The sequence below is a fragment of the Heterocephalus glaber genome, unplaced genomic scaffold (genome assembly GCF_053883595.1).
Source record: "Heterocephalus glaber isolate CG9 unplaced genomic scaffold, H.glaber_assembly_v1.0 deba00001729, whole genome shotgun sequence".
Taxonomy (NCBI): Eukaryota; Metazoa; Chordata; class Mammalia; order Rodentia; family Bathyergidae; genus Heterocephalus; species Heterocephalus glaber.
In genome coordinates this window covers 15,712,607-15,738,169 of record NW_028258440.1, presented here as the reverse complement: position 1 = coordinate 15,738,169, position 25,563 = coordinate 15,712,607, and the positions used below count along the sequence as shown (strand labels likewise).

Genomic DNA, 25,563 nt, shown 5'->3' with positions numbered 1-25,563 from the left:
GCTTATTTCTGATGACAGCCTGGCAGAATTTTCCTTTAGGTATTATATGTTGATTAATCATGTCCCAATGTTTCTTGAACCATAATAGTCAAAATGAGATAAATGCTGTCAGTTGCTTTAGTGGGCTTGCTATACTTTTGTAAATACCATGAGGACTCCAGTACGTGGATAAGGAGGATAGTTTTATTAATTTGAAACATCACAAAAGCAGTCTGGGTTCCCAACATGGCAGTGATACAGATTTTAAGCAACATCCAATTTACATAGGTTCTGGATTAATATTTTAATGTTTCATGCCCAGTTCAATATTTTAAAGCAGAATTAGGATTAAAGCTGTAAAATACAAGATGCAGTCAAGATACATATTGGAAATACAAATTCCTTCATTACAGCAAATGTTTTGCAAAAGTAAAGCAGCAAATAGTAATTTTTAAGGTAACATGCACTTTGTATAATTCAATGTAATAAGCTGCTTAAATTAAGTGTTACAAAATCTATACTGTTTCAAGTTATTCTGTAAATAAGAAAAATACATAGAAATGAGTCATAGAATCTTCACACTTTAAGAAATGTAAATGTAGGCTGTACTGTATAATGGTACCTTAAAAATACACATTTACTAAAGCAAAAGGTAAAGTGTAAATGGCAAAAAATATTGAGTATTACAAGTTGATATTTGTATAGTAAGTCAATTGGTTATTAGCCCCTTTCTGATATCCAGTAGAATTTTAATATTCTCAGAACTGTAAAAATAATAGTAATTTTGTATAACACAAAAGAATTATAGTATTTCAGATTTGGAATCTGTATAAGACAACACTCATGATGCTGAAAGTTAAAGTGAATATTTTGCAAACATTTACTGTGAACAATGAGTGCACTTGTGCAAATTGATGATTCTTGATGTCCAGGTGTCTATAAGGTAGATGGGAGCACCAGCATTTGTCTGCTACCTCTAATCCATCAAGTTGGGAGGTAGCAAAATTGGCTGGAAATTTTTCCAGTATGTGTTCTGTGTTTGCAGAACTACCGAATTAGGTAAACTTTTGTAGCCCATGCATTTTTACATTATACAAGTGTAGGATTATCTTTCTTCCTTTTAAAGCAATTCTCAGGTTAGCATGAGATCCCAATGGAAGTGTTGATTCTGAAGTGAAGGCATGGATTCCAAAGTGTTTTAAACTCGGTAGATTGATGATTTAAAGCTATGTATAATTTTTTAAAAAACTAAATACCACAATGTGTCAGATGGATTTTAAATCTACCATAACATTTAGAAATTTGTCACGTTAGCTACATTTGGATGTTTTACAGACTTGAGGCATTGTAACACTTTCATAATCTTGAATTAACACTATCATGATTGGTCTCAACAGAAAAAAAGGACCAGTAAGAGCAGTGGCTTTAAAATACAGATGATTCTTTTGGGGTGAGGTGCAGGGTACGTGCGGTTTGCTGGGGTTGAAGCACAATATTTAAAGATTAAATAGTCACAAAGATTAGTAATTCATATCACGACCCAACCTAATCTAGCATTTTTAAACTCTGATTTTCATCTGTAAGATATCTCCTGCAGCAAATGTGTTTTATAATAACATGTAGTAGAACCTTAGTCTCTTAAATTATCAGATGTATTACTGAAATCTACTTAAAACAGCTCAGATGTTGCTCTGTATGTCAGTGCTTCTGGAACAATCCTGTTTCCCGCTAAAGATGAGAGAATATTGCACTTTTCCCTTTAGAAGGTACCAGTAACAAAAGCTGAGCTGAATAATCACAACAGCCATTTTTATAATACAGAAAAGAAAGAAGTAAGATAATAGGCAGCTTTTTTCTATATCCAGACAAAAAGCAAACAAAATTTTAGCCAGAACTCTGAACTGGAACCATTATTTCGGAGAATTTCCTTAAGGACTGAACATCAGTAGAGAAAGATAGGCCCTTGTAAGCCAAGTACTTTAACCAAGGTGCTAGAGTGGCAATCATGCTAGGGGCCCTGAGGACAACACTCCTTCACATAAAGTGAGACATGTCAGTGATACTTTTGCTTGATACAGAAGTGGAGCACAGGGTAAAATGCAAGTCCAAATATGACAGTCTTCTTGCTGGGCTGGCTCCCTAGCCTTTCTTAGAGAGTGAGCTGCTCTTCTTGAAAGTGCTGGGTTCTGCCTAGTCATCCTTTCTTCCAACTGGTAACAACCTTCATCCCTATCTTTCCCTAGCCTGGCAGGCTGTTGTAAAACTTTATGCATTAAGAGTCACGTTTTAAATTTTGTACCCTACATACTCCACTAAAGCAGAAATACACACAAAAGCCACAATAATCTCAATAGCCAGTGGGTATTCCTCTTTAGGGACTGTAAGGTGGTGGCTTTTCAAAAGGTGGATAGTAGGGTGGAGAGTAACGGGGTGGCGCACTTGAGGACCACATGTAGCTGGGTGAAGGGGAGCCAGACTGGGGCTCGTCCGAAAATCCAGAGGGAGGTGAGGATGGAAAGACACTGGAATGCTGTGTAATAAAAAGAAAACAACACCTTAGGCAGTGAGTTTGTGATTTCCCAAGTAGTCATTACTATCTAAAAAGGAACATGGACCAGGTTTGTTTCCATTTGAAGTAACAGAGCTCTTAAACCTTACAGTATTAATGAGGGACATGGAACAGGTGGTCCCATCTTCTCAGGTTTCAAGCCTTTCTCAGATATCTGGGAATTCTCCTCTTACCCTTTAGTGCTGTGTCTAGTCGGTTACTGAATCCTGTTGCTTCTGATGTGTTGCCCCTGGAGTACAACACTCACTTTCTGTGTTTATAACCCAAACCTTCAATACCACTACCTTGAGCTATGGCAACAGCATCCCAACTAGTCTTCATAAAGGTAGGTGTGGTCTTAAGAACATTTAACACTTGATCCCTGGGAAAGTCTTTGCTCCAAGAATATATCATAGGGAAGTAGTGCAGCGGTCAGGAGCCCATCTCACAGACAAAAAACCAAAATCAGAGAAGTTAAATGGCTTGCTTGGATCTGGAGTCTGACTAAACCCATCATTTCTATTCCATCTGAACTAACTCCCCCATCCCCCCATGCTTAGGTAGGTTGTAGAGCAAAGAGTAACAAAGGCAGAGATAAGAATACCAATGTTAAGAAGAAGAGCAGTGTGGCAGGTTGCAGAGACTGAGAATCCGATCTTTGCACTGTCTAACTTTGAGAAAGGAGCGGATAGGGATTTTTTTAAAATACCAGATGAATTGGCATGTTAGGAGTCATTTGTCCCTCTCTTTCCCTGATCCGTGTCCACCCTTAACTGTAATGATTTTCCTGCTTACGATTTGGTCTGTTTTGTTCATTGTCGTATGTCCCAGAGTTCATAACAGTGTGTGGGTATCAAGATTGATAAATCTTGAATGTGTGAATATAACTTCAGTAGTATGTAAGATAAACTTGACATACTTCTAAAAACTAAAAATCTAAGGCTGAGAATGTAGCTCAGTGGCACAGCGTCTGCCTGGCAAGCGTGAGTCCGAGTTTGATTCCCGGTACCAAAAAACTTAAATAAATAAAAATCTATTCTCAAAGATACAGAAACACCCTATGGGTGCTCTTGCCTTGCTCCAGTAGTGGAATAAGGCTAGAGTGAGAAGGGAACTGCAGGAATAGCTAGAGGCAAGAAACCAGTTTTAAGCTCTCAGAACAAAGATAAGCCAACAAACAGGTTGGAAGAATTACAAATGTTCTGTTGTATCTTAGCTCTAGAGGAGCTGGTATTTTTTTGCAGCCAAAGTGTTCAAGTGCTATTGGGAAAAGGGAGGTAGGTGGACAGGTTGCACTATTACTTTATTCTGCCAGCCATGGTTTGAATAGATCATGTTATTTTTCTGGACCTGTAGCAATCTAGAGTCAGCCTTGACTTGAGGTTTCTCGAACCTGAGACTACTGTAGTCATCTGTTTCTCCTCATCCACAGTCCTGACCTCTGAGATATCCAGGTTTCTAGGTCTTGCTTAAGGCACTGAAATATGTGTCCCTTACCACATAATGTGACTGTAGCTTCAATTTTCCACTCTATGCATTCTTTCACTCCAAGTGAAGGAATGACAGAATCACAGAAACTAGAGAGAGCCTTTAAAGGCAAAATAATTTAGGGCAGTGTGCTCAAGACACGCGAGATGTCTTCCTAAAAACTCAGGTTTTTACCTCTCTCCAAAAAGATACCCCTTGTTAAAACAACAGTACAGTGATATGTTCAGAGAAATATGTTATAGGCAATTCACTGTGCAAACATCACAAAGTGAAACTTGCATAGACTGAGATAGCTACAATGTCACTGGGTGAAATAATCTTATGGGGCGATAGTTGTATATAGTCTGTCATTGAGTTAAACATCATTAAGCAGCACAGACTGTGTAGTAATTTCCTAAGATTCCACCCAGCATCTCCCAAACTCTCCCTTTCTCCTCCTTTCCCTCCCTCCTTCCATCTTTGTTGTTGTTTTTGTTGCTTTCCTCAATTAATAACTCTCTCCTCTTATCTATAGAGGAAAGCAAGACTTCCCAGGGCCACGAATCTCTGTGCCCAGGCATGTGACACAGAGCCCACTGCCCTAAATCCCACTACAGGGATGGTGAGAGGCACCAGGGCAGTTTTTGGTGTTCTAAACCTCAGAAGGGAGAGACAGGTTTCTTGCAGTAGAACTAAAGGCAGTTCTGTGCTGAGAAGCATTAAAAGGCTTCTTGTGGGCAACAGCCGCTGTGGGTGTCAGTTGGACACTTTGATAATAAAAGAGGGTGCAACGGCCCTTAGGTTTTCACTTCTCAGTTTCATGTTTGGGAAGTATTAAAGAGTAAAGGAAGGGAGGTGATTCTTACCTCCGTTTGAGGATAAAACTGGGAGTCTTAAGGGTAAAACTGAAGGGTTCTTGGCAGAGCTAAGGAGTTAACTGGCTGTAGTCCACACACCCTTGGAGTTTGGAGGGGAAATGCCCACAGCACCAGTGCCTTATTTCCTTGCAACAGACAGGAACCTTGGGAAATATTTGACTTTGTCATGGCTAGGGAGCTGGCTTGGTATAGTCTAGTTCCCACCTGAGAGTCTGACTTTATTAATGTGACGGGTAGCTCAGGAGAACAGAGCTTTGAATCTCTGCATACCACAAAGCAAGGAGGGCATCAAAGTAGTCCACAGCTGTGCCTAGTCAGCTCTAGCTTCCTGAGGTGCTTCTCAGAGTCAAGGGTGGCCTACAGGTTGATGGTGCTAAGAGGGGGCATCGCCCTTCAGGGACACAGATGGCTCGCCTCTTCCACCTTGGCTTCCCTCCTCTCCAGCCAATGACTGACCTGCACTGTGTCCCAAGGGTAAAATCCAGGATGAGTTGGTTCTTTGCACTCACCCTCTATTCTACCCCAGAAAGCAAAGGCTGAAAGGTGTAAGAGAAGGGCAGATAAAAAGAAGAGGAAGAGAAAGGAGGGACAGGAACAAGGGAAAGGAGAAGAAAGGAAAAGCTTGGCAAGGGAGGAGAAAAAAATGAAACAGCTGAATGACAGCAGTAACAGCCTTCACAGGGTCTCAGCAGCCTGTGCCATAACTGCCTCCCCCAGGATTAAAGCAATCCTTTTATTAAATGGGCCAACTTATAATGAGTCATTTTTAGTGGTTTAGGTGAAACATAATGTACCTTCATGAGCTTAATGAAGAGTATAAACAAAAGTGCTTGCATTTTGCACTAGCTGAGACTGCATGAGAAACAGAAATCATCAACCTAAAGTGACAGGAATAGTCCTATTTGGAAATGACCAAACTGGGGAAGTCTTTCAGAAGAAAAGTCCAGAAAGGTCAACTTTCTTGTTGTAACTTAAGTGATTTTTCAATCTGAGAAGAGGATGGGGGAACTCTGGCCATTTTTGGCAGGTTTGTTGTCAGGGCTAGTACACATTTACTGACTGCTTTTTATTTATCTGGGGACATAAGCAGATGTTCCTGACCTCTTGGCTTTCTTGGTATTTCCTCCTGTGAAACTATAAGGGAATGGACTTGGGTGAACAAAACAAAGCTCAACTCAAATACTAAGTTCTAATGGGTAACAAATCACTTAAAATCATATCCCTTAAGACTTGTACTATACAAATATAAAGTATCCAACAGGAAATACGAAGCAAAACTTGAGTCTACGGAAAAAACTAGTTGTTCAACCAGCCCCTGAATTGGGGAATGCATAATGGAAGGGACTCCCTTTTCAGGGGACTTAATGATTTAATAAGAAACAATAAATAGACCATTTCTGAGATCATTATTAGGAAACCCATAATTTAAGACTGGAAAAAGTATATATATACATATATGTATATATGTGTGTGTGTGTATATATATATATATCCATCCTAAAATTAACTGGGAAAAATATTTATGGCACTCAGATTTACAGCTCCTCTAAAGAATCCCTTGAGCTAATCCCTGGAATGAGATAGCCCTGGATATAAATCGTTGCCTTCCCCTTACCACCTCTATGACTTTGGGAGAAGTTGCTTAACCTCTCCACACTTCAATCCTCTTGTTTTAAAAAGGGCAATGACTTCCCTCAAAGGACTAAATGACTGAATGGTGATAGATGCAAAGCACTTGGCACAATGCTTGGTGCATAATAAGTGCTCAATGAATAGTAGGTATCATTAAAAAGTAGAGGCTTCTACAGTCCCTGAAGTCCCTGTACTAAGTCCAGTGTATAGGTTTAGACTATGCGGCTAAATCTGGATTCCTCTCTGGATTAGGTATTCTGTTTTTATAGCACCCTAGATAATCTTTTGTTGTTGTTATTTTTTAACTTCCTTGTTACCACTGCTGTCCCCTTGCCCACCCACATCCCTAGACAGATTTCTTTTTTTTTTTTTTTGGTACCGGGGATTGAACTCAGGACCTTGTGCTTGTGAGGCAGGCAGCGGCACCACTGGGCTAAGTCCCCGGCCCCCTAGACAGATTTCTTAATGCAGGGACTGTCTCAATCAACCTCTATATCCACACCTCCTAGAAAAGTGCCTGGCACATGGAAACACAGAGTAAGTATTGATTGAACTGAAACCAAAAGCCTGCGTCATTGGTTGACATTGTTAATCTCATCTTTATTCCTGGGGTAGAGTTTGAATTAGGAATGATGGACAGAGACAAGGATCCATATGTTGAAGAGGAGTTTCCTTAGAGTTGTGGCAACCATCACCAGAGATATTGTTCTCCCTATATAAGGGGTTCATTATAAAGTGCCTGGTGGTACATGTCTGTAGTCCCAGCTACTCAGAAAACTGAGGCAGGAGAATCATTAGAGCCCACAAGGTGTTTTTGTTTTGTTTTGTTTTGTTTCATTTTGTTTTGAGATAGGGTCTCTGTATTCCAGGCTGGCCTTGAACTCACTATGTAGCTCAGGTTGGCCTCAAACTGATGGCAGTCCTCCTGCTTTAGCCTACTGACCGCTGGGATTATAAGTATGTGCCTCCATACCTGGCTCTAAAGCCTGCAAGTTTGAGACCAGCCTGAGTAATACAATGAGACCCCATCTCACAAAAAAGAAAAATAAAGGAGGCCTTTTGGGCTAGACACATATATGGTCCCTCTATCCCACAATGGGTGTTTTTAGTATAGGGGCCCCAAGAGAATGAATGGTGGCCCTTCTTATGTTAGATTCAACATGTTTGAATTCTCTCATAGGATATCTTATTACCTCTATCTTCTTGAATTTATCTGTGCTCTTCTTGAACATATTTGTATTTTCCATCCTATACTGTCTATTTGGGTAACAAGTTACTCAAGTTGTCTGTGTAAACAGTAGGCTTTAAAACAAATTCTAACATATTTTCTAAGCTTTAATGGATATCTCCTTGTATCAGTACTGTATTTTATAGAAGTGAACAAGTCCATGTTCATACCATCTGTATTATTGCATTATAAATCCCTGGACCTCTCCAAACAATACCTAAACCAAATGCAACTACACTTTATTCAATATCATGGAGTTTTAAAGTTTCAATCATTGTGTTAAAATGAAGCTGAAATTAGGCTGCCCAAAGGTTTTATATTGCCAAACTGGCTGGTTAACTGCAAGCACCCCAAATAGTCATGCTTGGTTCTCTTGGTGCATTCATGGGTTCTTAATAGAAGCAAATTCATTATAAATTTCTCTCCCTTAAAAGGTTTTCCCTGTAGTCCCTAAATTTTGAATTAACCAGATTTATTTTATTTTGATTTGTTGTATTGGTACTGGAGATTCAACGCAGGGCCTTTGCACTGAGATACATCCACAGAATTTTTTACTTTTTACTTTGAGACAGGGTCTTGCTAAGTCACTGAGTTGCCCAGGCTGTACTTGAACTTGTACTCCTCCTGCCTCAGCCTCCCAGAGTGCTAGAATTACAGGTGTACACTGCCACATCCAGCTAAATTAACCAGATTTTAGTGTAACCCCACTCTTCTGTGGTCAAAGGTTTATAATCACTGGAATGTCTCCCAGTGGGCCAGATATAGCAGAGTTGGTACCCAGCCTGAGGCATCCTTGGGAGATGTTAGAACCTTTAAGAGGCGGGCCCAGTGAAAAGAAGTTAAGTCAGTGAGAGTGTGCCCTTGAAGGAGATACTGGGACCCTTGACTCTGCCCATTTGTCTTTGTCACTTCCTGGACTCCATGAGATGAATGAAACTCATGCACCCTGCACTCCTGCCATGATGTATGGTACAACTACAGGCCCCAAGCAACAGGGCCAAATGACCATGGACTGAAACCTCTGAAACTGTGAGCCAAAATAAATCCATTGTCCTCTTAAGTTGTTTAACTCAGGTAATTTGTCATAGCTAAGGAAAGCTAGCACAGTCAGTATATAGACCTGAAAGACCATTTCATTTGTTCTCTCAAAGTGCCTAGTTCAGTGTTCTGCCCACAATGAATTCCTAATTTTAATTATGTGCCTTTTTTGGTTCTGTTTTTCTGCACTTAGTCTCAGCTCAAAAAGAAAAGGGAAAGTGCAAATTTGGTAACACTATTTCTGAACTATGTGATAATAGGGCAAAAGGGGAAGGGATGTTATAAAAATAGTTTTTCTATGTTGTCTTAGGAAATCTGAAGAAAGTAAAGGGACTTCCTTATTGCAGGTTTGATTTAAATGCTTGTGTGGCTCAGAATGCTCTTGTGCTAAGAAACAGGGATAGGCCTCTCCTGGTGCAAAGGAATGGATAAAGCCACTGTTGGACAGAGGTCTATGGTAATGTAATAATGAACTGCCATTTCCCAGCCAATTTTTCTCCTCCTTAATATAGTTTAAGACAATTTGGGACACTTTGATCCTACCCTCCTTCTCTTTCTTTTTCTTTTATCTCCCTGTTTCTTCCCCTCTTGTGCCATTCCCAACCTTCCATGTCTCCTATTATTACCTACCTATGTACTCTTTAATTTATTCACTGGTATCCACAGGCTGCTAAAGTCCATCAGCGATAGACAGCCTGGCTACCTCATACATATTATGAAAACAATGGGATGGTACTACCCTTGAATTGAGGGTGAGATCAAGAGACCCTGAGCAAAAGCCAGGGGAATAGAATTATTTCTGTCTCCAAACATACCTGAAAATCATAAGCAGAATAAGGTGGCAGGTGGGGAGGACTATGGTAGTAGGTATTGTATGATGCCACTTGAGGACGAGCATAGTAAGAAACAGTAGGATGAGCATTTTCAACAGAGCAGTTCAGTGCTGGAAGAGTAGGGTTCTGTAGAAAAAACACAAATTAGAAACAACATAAATATTCAGCCTAAGAGAACAGTTAAATAAAGTGTGGTACATCTATACTATGCAATACCCATGCTGCTATTGATAAATGATGATGCAGACCTATATTTAGTAACAGAGAAAATTATCTGGGATATATTGTTAATTTTTTAAAAAGCCACTGGATTAAACTCATATAGCATGAACCCAATTTGTGTGAAAAAGCCTCAAATAATTACAGATATTATATATAATATTATATATACATTTACATAAACAATTACATGTAAATGAAAAGAAATTAATTTTGGAAAGATTCCCAACAAATTATTAATTGTGGTTATCTCTGTGGAAGGGAGTCATACTATGAAGAAAAGAGGGGCTCTTAACCCTCTATTATATATGCAAGAGTTTTTAAAACTAGTATGTATTGTATTATTTCCCCCAACTTTTTAATTTGAAAAACTGAAGCCTATAGAAAATTTTAAATTATTTATGTGATTTTAAAAAAAGAATTAGAAATAAAAAATAAGACCAAAGATGTCAAATAGACAAAGCTGAACAGACCACTGCTCTCTTGCTTTGACAGAATGCATTCAGTCACAAAATAATTTGTAGAAGTTATGAGGATTCTTGCCAAACTTACTAAGGAGTTCTCTAGAAGACAAAAAGGTATTCATTTCTTTTTTAAAAATACATACCTACTTTAATAATCACAACAGGTCAGCTGTTTTTCTGGAGTGTGTTTCAAACAGAGTTGGCATATAATCCACAAATAACAATATTGCTGTGATTTCTAGCTATTTTATTTAAAGGTTCAAAATATACTGTGTTCACAACATAACAGTATTTGTGAATGTTCACCAGTTTTTAATTTATATTCCCTCAAAAACACTCTATACTGGTCATTCATACTAATCTGCATCACTGAAAATAACCAAAGATGATAATTCACAGTTACACCTTTACATAAAAGTTCTAATGGACTCAAAAGGCAGTGGATTCCCTTGCCCTAGAAACCTGCAGGTCAAGTTCTCAACCCTTAAAACTGAGCAAAAATGTCCAGTGCAGTCACTGGAGCCATGTGTTTGGCCTTTCTATTTATAGTCAGGTTTATTTTTTCCCATTAAGTGTATTGGTACATTTTAGGTATAAAATAGTTACATCCATCATTGGGATTTGGTACCTTTACATGATGTATCTTGGTTCTTATTTTTTCCCCATTCCCTGGCCCTCCCTTCACTTTCTCCACCCTTCCCTATTTACCCACACTTTGTTTCCATTTTTTTCCTTTTCTCATATTTTTCTTTTCCATTCTTTCCTTTCCCCTACCCCTCCCACTTCCTCTACTCCTTTAGAACTTTTCTTCCTATTACACAATATCAATTATACATTTTTTTAAAATTACATTATCAAGATTTAGGGGACATTACCACAGATTTTACAGAATTTAAAAGGATATAGAAAGCATATTACAAAAATCTTTTTTGAAATAAATTTGACAACTTCTAAGAAGAACCTTGGAAGATGAATAATGAAACTGATGCTGGAGGAAATATAAAATTTGAATAGGACCTTTTAAAGAAAGTATATTTCTACATGAAAACCTACCTATATGACAACAACAGGCTCATATACATTTTAACTGATAAATTATATCAAACATTTAAAGCAGAAAAAAGAAGGAACACTTCTCCCTTCATTTTAGGAACTCAACATTGTGCTAATCCTAAAACTGGATAAAGATAATAGAAAAGTATGAACATAAATAAAAATTTGTTTAACAAAACAATTAGAAGTCAGATCTGGCAGTATGTAGTAAGTGGTTTTATTATAGGGATGACAGTGTGGGTTCAGCATTGGAACATTCCACCCCCATAAATCATCATTTTAACAGAGAAAAGGAAAAAGCCATATGATCCTATCAGTAGTTGCAGAAAAAGTATTGGACTAAATTCTACAGCTGTTCATGGTGAAAGCTTTCAGGAGACTAGAAGTAGAACAGAACCTTCTCAACAGTTAAAAAACATTTACTCCATATTTCTAGCAAAAACACCTTATATGAATGGAAAAGATACAATGCTTTCTCCCTAAGGTGGGGAACAAGGGCAGATATGCCTACTCTTCATCTATCCATTAAACTTTGAAACATGGGCCCAAACCAAAATAGTCTGGCAATAAAAATAAACAAATAGCATGCAAAGAATTGGCAAGGTAGAAGCAAAATCTTTATATGTAGATGAAATGATCATCTACAGAGAATATACTAAGAAATCTCTAGGAGCCCCTAGAACTTGTATTTCAATTTAGCAAGATTAGAAAACACAAGGTAAACAAAAAAAAGAAAACACAAGGTATATATAAAAATTCAAGTCTATGGATACTTGCTATAAATGAAGAATTGGATATTGAAATTTAAAAGTTATGTAGGAGTACAAAGGACCTGGAAAAGTAAAAAAAAATAACAGTGTTGGAAGACATTTATTACCTAATTTGAAGACTTCCTCTAAAGCTACAGTAATTAAGGCAATGTTGGAGTAAGGAAAGACATATAGATCAATGGAACAAAACAGAAAATCTAGAAATAGAACCACACATATATGGTCCACTGAGTTTTGAAAGATTATTTAACATTAACATTTTATAGAACATAAACTCAACTCAAGAGCACAGGAAAAGATAATGTTGTCAACAAATGATACTAGAATACCTGGTATCCATATGTAAAAAATTAACCTCAACCATTTATTTCCATACACAAAAATAACTTGAGAGGATCCAAGAACCTAAATATGAAAGACTGAAACTATAAAACTTTAAGAAGGAATTATAAGGGAAGATGTTCATGAATTTAGGGAAGGCAAAAATTTCCTAGGATACAAAATACATGATGTATAAAAGAAAAAAATTGATAAATGAGATTCCATCAAAATCTAGAACGTTAAAAGACATCGTTAAGAAAACGAAAAGTAAGCCCTTAATCAGAACATATTTATAATGCATATAACCTATGACCAGAATATATAAACAACTCTTACAGCTCATTAATAGATAACCCAATTAAAAAGTAGACACACGAAGATGATAAATAGCCAGTACAGGACAAGGAAAGGTGTGCAACAATAGAATCAGGAAAATACTAATCGGTACAATAACAAGACTGAATTATACACTCATTAGGGAGATGAAGTTAAAAGTTATAAAAGAACAAATGTCAGCTTAGGTGTGAACCAGTTAGAACTTTCTAATATGGCTAATGTGAATGTACAATGACAAAACTATTTTGGAAAACAATATCAAAATTTCTTGTATTACTGTTTTTTTTCCTTAAATTCTACTATTGGTACATTTTAGGTATACAATACATTTACATTTATCATTGGGAACTTGTACCTTTACATGATGTATCTTGGTTCTTATATTATCCCCATTCCCGGCCCACCTTTCCCTATTTACAAAGACTTTGTTTCCATTTTTTTCCAGTTCTCAAAATTTTTCCTTTCCCTTCTTTCCTTTCCACTGCCCCTCCCACTTCCCCTACCCCTTTGGACCTTTTCTTCTTATTTCACATTATCAATTATTCATTCTAATCATTGGTACATTTTAGGTATACAATATAATGACATTCATCATTGGAGATATGCACCTTTTCATAATCTTGTTTATTTTTCCCCCTTCCCCTGCCCTCACTTCAACCCCTCCACCCCCCTCCATTTACAAAGACTTTGTTTCCATTCTTTTATTCTCTCATATTAATTTCATTTACTTCATTCCTCTCCCCTACCCCTCCCACTTCCCCTTCCCCTTTGCCCCTTTTCTTCCTATTTCACATTATCTATTATATCTTTTAGTCCTTATTTACACTTTCAGTTTCTCACACTAGAGATACTATTCGGTATTTACACATGTGTGTCCCATTTGTTTCACTTAAGAGTATCACCTCAATGTGCATCCATTTAGCTATAAATGTCTCTAATTTCTCATTTTTATGGCTGAGTAGTACTCCATTTTATTTTTTAAAAAACACACATTTTCTTTATCCAGTCTCCAGTGGATGGGCATTTGGGTTGCTTCCAAGTTTTAGCTATTACAAATTGTGCTGCTATGAACATGGGTGCACATATATCACTGTGGTATGAGTCTTTTAACTCTTTGGGGAAGATACCCAGCAGGGGAATAGCTGGGTCAAATGGGACTCTCAGACCTAGTTCTTTGAGGTATCTCCATACTGATTTCCACAGTGGTTGCACCAGTCTACACTCCCACCAGCAGTGAAGCAGTGTTTCTCTTTCCCCACAGCCCCACCAGCATTTGCTATTGGTTGATTTCTTGATAGCAGCCATTCTTTCTGGGGTGAGGTGGAATCTCAGTGTTGTTTTCATTTGCATCTCTCGAATGACCAGTGATGGTCAACATCTCTTCATATGTTTACTTGCCATTTCTATTTCTTTGTCTGAGAAATGTCTGTTCACTTCAGATGCCCATTTTTGGATTGGGTCTTTAAATTTGGGATGTCTGAACTTTTTAAGTTCTTTATAGATTTGAGATAGCAGGCCTTTGTCTGAGGAACAGCAGATGAAGATTTTTTCCCACATTGTGGATTGTCTCTTCACACTGCTGGTGGTTTCTCTTGCTGTGCAGAAGCTTTTTAATAAGAAGGGATCCCACTTGTTGATTGTGCTAGTTCATGGGCAACTGAAGTTTTGTTCATAAAATCTTTTCCTACACCAATGTCTTCAAGAGTTCTACCTAACCTCTGTTACAGCCGGTTCAGCTTTTCTATTTCATATTTAGATCTTTAATCCATTTTGATTTTAGTTTAGTGCATGGGAACAGATACAGGTCTAGTTTTAATCTTTGGCAAGTTGAAACCCAATTTTTCCAGCACCATTTATTAAAGAGGCTATCTTTCCTCCAGTGAGGGTTGTTGGCTCCTTTATCAAAGATGAGGTGGCTCAGTGTGTCTGGAGTTGTTTCTGCATCTTCTAATCTGTTCCACCGGTCCTCCAGTCTGTTACATTGCAGTACCATGCTGTTTTTATCACAGTAGCTTTGTAGTATAGTTTCAAGTTGGGGATTGTGATACCCCCTGCCATGTCTCTGTTACCTAGGATTTCTTTTGCTATTCTGGGTCTCTTCTTGTTCCAAATGAATTTTTGGATTGTTTTCTCAAGGTCCATGAAGTATGCTGCTGGGATCTCAATTGGGATTGGATTGAATCTATATAGCAGTTTTAGAAGTATGGTCATTTTCACTATGTTGATCCTTCCTACCCAGGAGCAGGGGATGTCTTTCCATTTTCTGATATCATTTTCAATCTCTCTTTTCAGAGTGCTATAGTTTTCAGGGAAAAGGGCTTTGATTTCTTTTGTGAGGTTGATTACTAGGTATTTCAGTTTTTTGGATGCTATTGTGAAAGGAATTATTTGCCCTATTTCTATCTCAGTGAGTCTGTTGTTTGTGTACAGGAAAGCTATTGATTTTTGTGTGTTGATCTTGTATCCAGCTACTCTACTGAATTTGGTTATTAAGTCTAGAAGACTTTTGGTGGAGTTCTTGGGGTCTTCTATATAGAGTATCATGTGATCTGCAAATAATGACAATTTGATTTCATTTTCTGCATTTATACCTTTTATTTCTTTCTCCTGTCTAATTGCCGTGGCTGATGTTTCCAAAACTATATTGAACTAGAGTGGTGATAGTGGACATCCTTGTCTTATTCCTGATTTCATTGTGAAGGATTTCAGTTTTTGACCATTTAGTATGATATTGGCTGTTGGTTTTTCATAGATGGCTTTTATCAGATTGAGATAGAGATCGTCTATTTCAATTTTTGTAGGGTGTTTATCACAAATGTGTGTTGGATTTTGTCAAATGCTTTGTCTGCATCTATGGAGATAATCATATGGCTTTTGTCCTTGACTCTATTGATATAGTGTGTTGCTTTGATTTATTTGCATATGTTTGAACCATCCCTGCATCCCTGGGATGAATCCCACTTGGTCAGGGTGTATGATCTTCTTGATGATCTTCTGCATTCTATTTGCCAGTCTCCTATTAAGGATTTTTGCATCTATGTTCATGAGTGAGATTGGCCTACAGTTCTCTTTTTCGATTGGGTCTTTCTCTGCTTTGGGGATCAAGTTGATGCTTGCTTCCAGGAATGAATTTGGGAGTATTGCTTCCCTTTCAGTTTCGTTGAAGAGTTTAAACAGTAGTGGCAGTACTTCCTCTCTAAATGTCTTGTAGAATTCAGCAGTGAAGCCATCAGGACCCGGGCTTTTCTTAGTTGGTAAGTTTTTAATTACATTTTCAATTTCATTGATTGATATTGGATTGTTTAGAATTTTTAGGTCTTCTTCTTTCAACTTTGTTAATTTATATGTATCTAGGAGTCATTCCATTTCTTCTGTGTTTTCCATCTTATTGGCGTATAGGTTTTTGAAGTAGGTATTGATGATCCTCGGGATTCCTGCTGGGTCCATTGTAATTTCACCCTTTCCTTCCTAATTACATGGATTTGGGCCTTTTCTTTCCTTTTTCTGATAAGGTTGGCTAAAGGTTTGTCAATTTGGTTTATTCTTTCAAAGAACCAACTCTTGGCTTCATTAATTTTTTTTTTCATTCTCTTAGTCTCCATTGAATTGATTTCTGCTCTGATCTTTATAATTTCCTCCCTTGTATGAGCTTTGGGTTTGTCCTGCTCTTCTTTTTCTAGAAGGTTGAGGTTCACCATCAAGTTGTTTAATTGGGCTCACTCTGTTTTCCTAGTATGTGTATTCACTGCTATGAATTTCCCTCGTAAGTCCGCTTTCATTGTGTCCCATAGATTCTGATATGTTGTATTGTCATTGTCATTTAATTGAAGGAACTGTCTGATTTCTTCTTTAATTTCCTCTGTGAGCCATTGGTTATTCAGACGTGTGTTGTTCAATATCCATGTGTTTATGAAATTTTTGTGGTTTCTTTTGCTATGGATCTCCAAATTCATCACACTATGGTCTGATAATATACAGGGATAACTTCAATTTCTTTGCAGTTACTTAAACATGTTCTATGAGTGAGTATGTGGTCTATTTTGGAGAATGACCCATGTGTAGCTGAAAAGAATGTTTATTCTGATTTTGTAGGGTGGAACACTCTGTAAACATCTGTTAAGTTCATTTATTCAAGAGTTCAATTGAGTTCTAGTATTTCATTACTCATTTTTTGTCTAGTTAATTTATGTATTTGTGACAGAGGGGTACTGAGTTCCCCCACTACTATTGTATTAGTGCAGATATGACTTTTCATGTCCATTAGTATTTGTTTTATATAGTTGGGCACACTAGTATTTGGTGCATAGATATTTATGATTGTCATCTTTTCCTCTTGGATTGTTCCCTTTACAAGGATGTAGTGTCCTTTTCTGACTCTCTTAATCAGTGTTGGTTTGAAATCCACTTGATCTGCCAAGAGGATAGCTATTCCTCCTTTTTGGGGGGTTGCTGTCACATGTAGTATTGTTTTCCACCCTTTAACTTTCAGTCTATGGTTTCATTTTGAATTAAGTGTGTTTCTTGTACACAGCATATTGTTGGATATTGCTTCTTGACCCATTCTGCCAGTTTATTTCTTTTGATTGCTGAATTGAGACCATTAACATTGATGGGTATAACTGATACATATTGACTTATCATTGTCATGACTTCTTCTTTTTGTTGAATTCTCCCCATTTATATTTAATTTCTTGTCACGCCTGATGTGTTCATTCTTCTGTGCTCCTAGGGTTATGGTCCTCATTGTCTGTTCTTAGGATATTGTCTAAAATTTTTTGGAGTGCTGGTTTGGTATTCATGAAGTTCCTAAGGTGCTCTTTGTCATGAAAGTACCTTATTTCTCCACCAATTTTGAAAGATAGTTTTGCAGGGTACATCAATCTGGGTTGGAATCTGTTTTCCTTTAGGGCTTTAAATACATCACTCCAAGCTCTTCTTGCCTTGAGGGTCTGCATTGAGAAGTCTGCTCTGATTCTGATGGGCTTTCCTTTGTACGTGATTTGTTTCTTTTCTCTAACTGCTTGTAGAACTTTGTTCTTCTGTTGGGTTTCTGTAATCTTAACTATTGTATACCTATGTGTAGATTTTTTTTGATCAAGGCTAGTTGGAGTCCTATGTGCCTCACTTATCTGTATGTCAAGTTCTTTTCCCCTGCTTGGGAAGTTTTCTGCCATTACTTCTGTGAACAGTTTTTTTATGTCCTCTGCACTCTCTCCTGTTTCTTCATTGACTCCAATCAGTCGTCTGTTATTCTTCTTTGCATTGTCTAGCAGCTGTTGGATTGTTTTCTCGTGATCCCTTAGAATTTTGAAGCAATTTTTCTTTTCCTGGTCACTAATTGCAATCTTATCTTGTATATGTGAAATTCCATTCTGCTGTGTAGACTTTCAATGGAGTTTTTAATCTCCTGGAAATCAGTTTGCATCTGTTTTATGGATTCCATTTCTTTCTTATGTTGGGATTCCATCTTGTTCCTCAGCTCCTCTCTAGATTTATTAATCATGTCTTGCACTATGAGCACAATCTCTGCTGTTATCTGAGAAAATATTTCTGATTTCATTTTTTCCAGATCCTGTTTTTTTGCCAGTACACAGTGTCCAAGTATTTGAGTATCAGAGTTTTCCATCTCATTTCCCTTTGGGGTTGCTCTAGGTGATCTGGAAGTCTGGTTTTGAGACTTGTTTATGTGTCTTCTCATTTCGACTGGGGGGGGGGGCTGCTGTTGGCGCCCGTGCGGCTCACCTCCTCTGAGCTAGGAGTGGTGGAACGGCCTGGAAACCCCTTCCTCTGGGCTGGGAGCAGTGGAACAGTGACCTGGAAGCCCCTACTTCTGGGCTGGGAGCCTCTTGTATTATTGTTAGGAACTAACAGTTCTATTCTTAAGTTTTTACTTAAGAAAAATGAAAACACATGTTCACAATAGATTTGTCCATACAGGTTGACTGTCCCTTATCTGAAATTCTTGGGACCAGAAGTGTTTCAGATTTTTGTTTGAAATCCACTAGATCTGCAAAGAGGACAGCTACTCTTGCTTTTTTTTGGGTTCCTGTCACATGGAGTATTGTTTTCCACCCTTTAACTTTCAGTCTATGAATTTCTTTTTAAATTAAGTGTGTTTCTTGTATGCAGAATATTGTTGGACCTTGCTTCTTGACCAATTCTGGCAGTCTATTTCTTTTGATTGGTGAATTGATACCATTAACATTGATGGTTATAATTGATACATATTGAGTTATCATTGTCATGACTTTTTCTTACTGTTGGATTCTCCCCCTTTGCATTTAATTTCTTGTTGTGCCCGATGGATTCATTCTGCTGGGCTTCCTGGGGTTGTGATCCTCATTGTCTTTTTCTAGGATCTGGAAGTCTGGTTTTGAGTCTTGTTTACATGCCTTCTCATTTCAACAGATGCAGCCTACTCTGCCTTTGTTGAGGCAACTTTTTGCTCACTCAGTGGTCTTCAATTCTCAGCAAGCCACAGAGCTGACTTTTCACTCCTGTTCACCAGTACACTAATTCCTGGGTTCAGAAAGGTGGCCATTTGGATCCCTGAGCTGACCTGTTGTCTGGATGGTTTTCTGGCTGGGGCCTTTGCACACTTGGGATGGTATCTAGGTGTGCCTCTGGCTAGGGCCCCTATGTAGCTGTTGTCTGGGCAGGCCTTTGGCTGGGGTCTATGCACCCAAGTTCCTGTTGTGAGCAAGCTTCTGGCTAGGGTCTCATGCACTTGCTGATAGTATCGGGGTGAACCTCTGGCTGTTGCTTGTGTGCCTGTGCAGCTCTTTTCCAGGCAAGCCCTTGGCTTGGGCCAGTGTGCCCCAGCCTCTGGGGTCGGGGTGGAGCCCTGGCTGGGATCTGCTTGCAGCTGCGCTGCTCTGATCCACACTGCTGCTCCCCCAACTAAGGTGGTCTGGTGTGCCTTTATTGCAGAGTTTTTCTTCACTTTTCCAGTGGGCTTTAATTTTCATCAATGGGTCTCAGAAAGGCCCTCTTTCTGTTGTTCACTTCTACTCTATCTTCTCAAGCTCAGAACAATGTTCTTTATGACCCCTGCAGCTCTCTGCAGTGTGGATCCAGGTAATGGCTTGGCACAGCTGGGGGTGGGGTGGGGTGAGTGTGGGCTGGCGCCCACAGGGCTCACCTCCTCAGTGCTCTGGGAGCTATAGTCATGTTAAAACATGAAATGTGACCATATAAATTGCCAAAAGCTAACTCCCATAGCAAAGATAAAATGCAAAAGGACTTGAAGAAGTGTTGAGATTCCAATAGCACAGACTGGATAACCTGAATGCTTAGATTAATTCCTCTATCTTTCTTTAATTAAGAGTTCATTGTTACACAATATTTGAAGCAGTAATCTATATTAGCATGTGGTTAAATCAAAGAGTGCACTTACTACCATGAAATTGGGTCCTATGTCATAGGATTATTTTTACCTTTCTCCCAAAGAATCACTTGCTCTTGAAATAATAGTCTTTTTGAGGCACATTTTGACAAAAACCCATCATATACCCAGCTTAAAAATGAAAGCTCCACTTGGTTATAATAATATATGTACTAGGTAAAGTATGATTTACCAAATAGGCAAGTGTCTTTATCTTGAGGTTGAAGCTGCATTAGAAACTAGACTCCTTATTTACTTAGAAAGAAAAACACTTCATAAAAATATTCAAGAATTAGATCTATAAAAATTACCCATATGAGCCAGGCCTGTTGGCAACAGTTAACAGGATATAGCTCCAGAAGTTAGGGAGAAGACTTCCCTGGAACCCTAGGCTTCTAACTATCCAGGTTTCTGAGTGGAAAATGTGAGGAAGGGAATTAGGGTACCTTAATGATTTTTAGAAATCTCCTTTCAACATGCACAGGCCCTTGAGAGACTCAAACCTTGAATCCCAATGAACTACCATCTTCAGTTTTAGTTACCATCTTTAAAGCAATAGGATATGGGAATAGGGAGGAGAGAGAGAAAGGATGAAAAGAAGCCACTGATAAGTGAGAGTTTCAAGGACAAGTTGTTTTAGGGACTTTGTACATTTTGTTAGGAGTAACTTTCTGTCTCTAAGAGGTTCTGTTTTTTTAAAAAACAATTTTTTCTAATACCCCACAAGCATGCCATAGAGTGCTAACCTTTGAGATAGATACAGAATTATCTACTTGGAGTGGTTTGGCATAGTAGAGTTACAGTAGAGTTAGGACTCGATTTTCACCAGCATTGCACCCCATTAGGGGTGGTCAGGGGTTCATGGTTCCCAGCACTCCCGGAAAAGTATTCATTTCTTATCTACCCTGCATGGCTAGCAGTAAACAGAAACCACAAAACACCAGGTGAATATGTCTCTCTTCCTATTTTTGCAAACAAAACAGTGCAGAAACAACTCTTATCATTTTTACAACTTGGTGCCCTTTGAGGGTTAAGGCTAATCTTGTCCAGGGTGGAGGCCTCCCTACTCTCAACTGGGCCAATGCACATCAAGGAAGTTACCACTGCTCATTAGCTTCCAAGTACTGTAGTACTGTGCCTTGTTCCACATAGGTCAAAATATGGGATAAATGTATTTTCCGTCTTCCATGTCATTGACTGCTCCTCCATTCACGTAGATAATCGAGGGCTGTCTAAAAGATCAACATGTCTTCTTTCTGGTACATATCTACACCACATCAACAGAACAGAAGCTTCCTCCCAAGTAGTGAAAATATGTGGGCAGGCTTTGGCAGTGGCACAGGCAACTGTGTTAGGGTGTTGGCGCGAGAAGCTACCTAACAGCAAGTTTCAACACAGTTCCCTTGCTCTCTTCTTTGCAGTGGGTTACTGTTTACATCTCTAGAGGTTTGAAGAGCTGCAAACCTCAGTTATTATGATGCAGCTCACAGACAACTAGAGAAATGTTTTTCAGCCTTTCTCATGTGTGGGAGAGGGCTGAGATCTTGATCATTCCAAGGGCTGGCTCTCTTTATAGAGGAAGAGCACTTAGAAATGCCCTTTTCTCTTCACCAGAATTCTAAGGAGTTTAACCCCTAAAGAAGTACCAGAAATCATGTTCCCTTGATTTTTTCTTCATTAAAAACATCTCCACCTAGCTCTTGCAAAATGAAACCAGTTCTTTTATACAAATGACCTAAGCCTAACTATAGAAAAACAATCATGCAATGTAAACTATATCTATAAAAATTTTTGCATTTTCAGTGATGCTACAGATCTAGTATTATATTTGAAAGAAAGTTGGCTGTTGTAGAAAAAAACAGAAGAGGGAGATTGAACGAACACAGGGGAAAGGACTGAAGAGAAGAGTTGGGGATAGAAAGGGCAAAAGAGAGAAAGAGGAAGAGGAAGTAAAGCAAAAGGTGAAGAATTGGGCAGGGAAGGGCCAAATATTAGTCTGTTTATGTTTTAAATCAATAATGCTGATTTCACAACAGATTTGATCTCTGTCTGTATTTCTGTACACATGTAATATTGTGCATAGTCATGTGTACATGTGTATTTCTGTTAAAATTCTGGGGCTTAAATTGTGAGACCCTCCTTATTGATCAGTAGCATTCTAGCTCTTATGAAACAAAAGTTACTAGGTAGCACCAGAAGTGGGGAAAGCAATATTGCTTGGACAAAATTGAGTCTATTCTGAGACAATGATGGTATACTTTGGAAAGAGTGCCACTTTTATTCCTCTAGTTTACTCCAAACTAGAGACACCAGTTAGGAGAGTATAGCAAGATATACCCACTATTTCAGGACTCATCTTAAATCCTCATCTGGTCAACAAACACTTCATCAAATGTTGCTTTAAGATCCTTTTTGCCAAGCACCTCTGGTCAGTGAATGAAGACATCCTTTTTCTTTCCAGGATCCTACAGCTCTGGAAATTGTGCCTCCTAGCCAATTCTATTGAAAACTGCCAGCTTACAGCTCTTGGCTCCTGTCCTCACTCCCTGGAAATGGCTTCCATCACCCAGTACCTCTGGGCCTCCCTGCCAACCGCAGGGCATTCTGCTCAGGGAGGAGATATATAAGTTATCAATGACATTTGGACCAAGGATTTATTTTGGCTCACTTGGTTAATGTTTCCAGACTTTCTACATCATTGTCTCATTGTAATGAAGTGTTGTAGGTAATAGTCCTTTCTTGGTGTCCCCATGATACCCCCTCACTAGTGTTCAGCCACCTAATGAATCAAATATCTTTCCCCCGATCTTTGCTTTCATCCTTCATTTAGCCCACTCGCCCTTGATAGCGTTCCTAGGCCTAAACATCTGATAATGCTTGGTACTTCCCTACCTTTACTGTTAAACTCACTTTAAATTTTTAGATTAAAGCAACTAAACAAAGGATAAAACGTTGTTACAACACTTGTAGAACCAGAAAGGGCTAACTAAAAGTTAGGGGAAGCAGGAATAGAGTAGGAAGAACAAAGGCTCTGGCATTCAACAGATCTGGGCTCCAGTCTCAGTTCTACTATTTATATCTTGGCTAATCACTTGACCTCTCTAGGTCTATTTCCTCATCTGTTAAATGGGGGCAGTAATTACCTGACAAGATGGTAATAATGAAGATCGAAGAAAAGCAAATGTGTAAAAGCACTTCAAAGAGAGTAAAGGATCATTACTGTACCTACTGGGAATGACCATCAACCAACTCCTTTTTGCTCTATAGATCACTGATAACAATGAAATGGAGAATTCAGAGATAAACCTATACATCTGTGGTTAACTAATTTTTAATGAAGGGACTAAGACCTAAAATGGGGAAAAAGTGGTCTCTTGAACCAGTGTCCTGGGACAACTGGATATCCACATACAAAAGATTGAAGTTGGACCCTTACCTCACATTGAATGCAAAAATTCAATCAAAATGGGTCAAAGATCTAAGTGTAATACCTGAAAGAATAACACTCTTAAAAGAAAACATCAGAAAAATTTCTCATGATCTTGGATTTGGCAACTGATTCTTAATTGCACAAGAAAGAAAACAAAAAAAGCATAAGCAACAAAAAATAAAATAGATAATTGGGCATCAAAAAACATTACCAAAAAAGTAAAGAGACAACCCATAGAATGGAAAAAATATTTACAAATCATGTATCTGATAAAGGTCTGGCATCTGTAGTATATAAAGAATTCTTAAACTCAACAACAAAAAGACAAACATTTAATTTAAATATGGGAAAATAATTTAAATAGGCATTTCCCCAAAGAAGGTACACAAATTTCCCACAAGTTCACGAAAAGATTATCTGACATCACTGATTATTAGGGAAAAGGAAATCAAAATCACAGCGAGATGCCACTTTGCGCCCATCTTTTATATGTATAGTGTCAGTGAGGATACAGAAAAATAAAAACCTTGTACACTGTTGGTGAGAATATGAAATGATACAATTTGGCTGTTTCTCTAATTGTTAAACATAAAATTGCCATATAACTCAGCAATTCAACTCCTAGGTTTATAGCAAAAAGAACTGGAAACATGTATTCTAACAAACACTTTTTACCCAAGTGTTCATAACAGCATTTTCCCAATAGCTAAAAGGTGGAAACAATTCAAATGTCCATCAACAGATAAAAAATTTAAAAACATAGTGTAACCATACAATAGGATATTATTCAGTCATAAAAAGAGATGAAGCACTGACACATGCTGCAAGGTAGATGAATCTTTATAATTATGGTAAATTAAAGGAGCCAGACACAAAAGTTACATATTGTATTCCATTTATATGAAATATCCACAATAGATAAAACCATAGAAACAGAAAGCAGATTGGTGGATTCTGGGGGATTAGGGCAAGGGGAATAGGCAATAACGGTTTAATGGATACAGGTTTCAGATAATGAAAAAGTTCTAGAGCTAGATAGAGGAGATGATCGGATAACACTCTAAATATGCTAAATGCCACCGAATGGTATATTTTGAAGTAATTGACTTTGTGTTTGTGACTTCCTCCTCAAGTTAAAAAAAAAAATGGCACATTGAAAAAAAAAAAAAACAAAGGTCCTAAGCTAAGGCCAAAAGCTTGACAGTGCTATATTTCTTAGCACAACTTGTCTTTCCAGCTTATAGAAATGTCTTGAAGAAAGGTTGTCTTCCCTAGGTACCTTTTGCTTTCAAGTCTCAATTCCTGCTGACACCATGGAAAAGGACCTTATTAAATCCTTCACATAGAGAAGTTAGTAGCACAAGGTATTAATACCTCTGTGGCATATTAACATTTTTATTTTATTTATTTATTTTTGGTACCAGGAATTGAACTTGGGACCTTGCACTTGCAAGGCAGGCAGCGGCACTACTGAGCTAAAGCCCCGGCTGTACATTTTTATTTTTTAATATATATATTTTGAAAATGGACAAAGAGAGGACAATACCTACTTAAGGAACCAAAAATGACAGAATTTTCTGCATTGTGATTTTTATGAGGTAAACTTGGAGGGGAGGAAACACTTTGAAGGAACCCCATAGAGTCTACCAGGTAGCCACCACCTACTCCATTGTACTCAAGGTTGCTCTACTGCCTAGACCTGAAAAGCTGTAGGGACAAGTTCCTAATCAGTCCTGAGGTCCTGCCTCTTCAACTCCCCACGGGGGAGCTTCTCTTCCAGTCCTTTCACTTGCCCCCTGAGGAAAGTCTCCAAGAAAATGGGAATTATCTTCTCGAAAGAAGCCCTGACCCAGAAACAGCATTTGTACAGTTCTTTCACTAAAATCTCCCTCAGGCCCAAACTTAGAGGAAACCCTTATCCTGCCTAAGGCCCCATCTGTGTTGATGCTTCCCCCACTACTTAGTGCTTGGGCTTTCCAGGTG

General features: G+C 38.3%; 1 protein-coding gene across 2 annotated transcripts in view; it reads right to left on the bottom strand.

Moving 5' to 3' along the window:
* Positions 1 to 165: 165 nt before the first annotated feature.
* Positions 166 to 25,563, bottom strand: part of Tmem255a (transmembrane protein 255A) — a 79,262-nt gene continuing 53,864 nt past the window's right edge. For both annotated transcript variants that reach the window (XM_004874595.3, XM_004874596.3), the window contains 2 exons: positions 9,586 to 9,729; positions 166 to 2,509 (listed from right to left, as the gene is read on the bottom strand). In XM_004874595.3, coding sequence (XP_004874652.1) covers positions 2,351 to 2,509; positions 9,586 to 9,729 — 303 coding nt within the window. In that variant the 3' untranslated portion in view covers positions 166 to 2,350. The remainder of the gene's footprint in view (positions 2,510 to 9,585; positions 9,730 to 25,563) is intronic.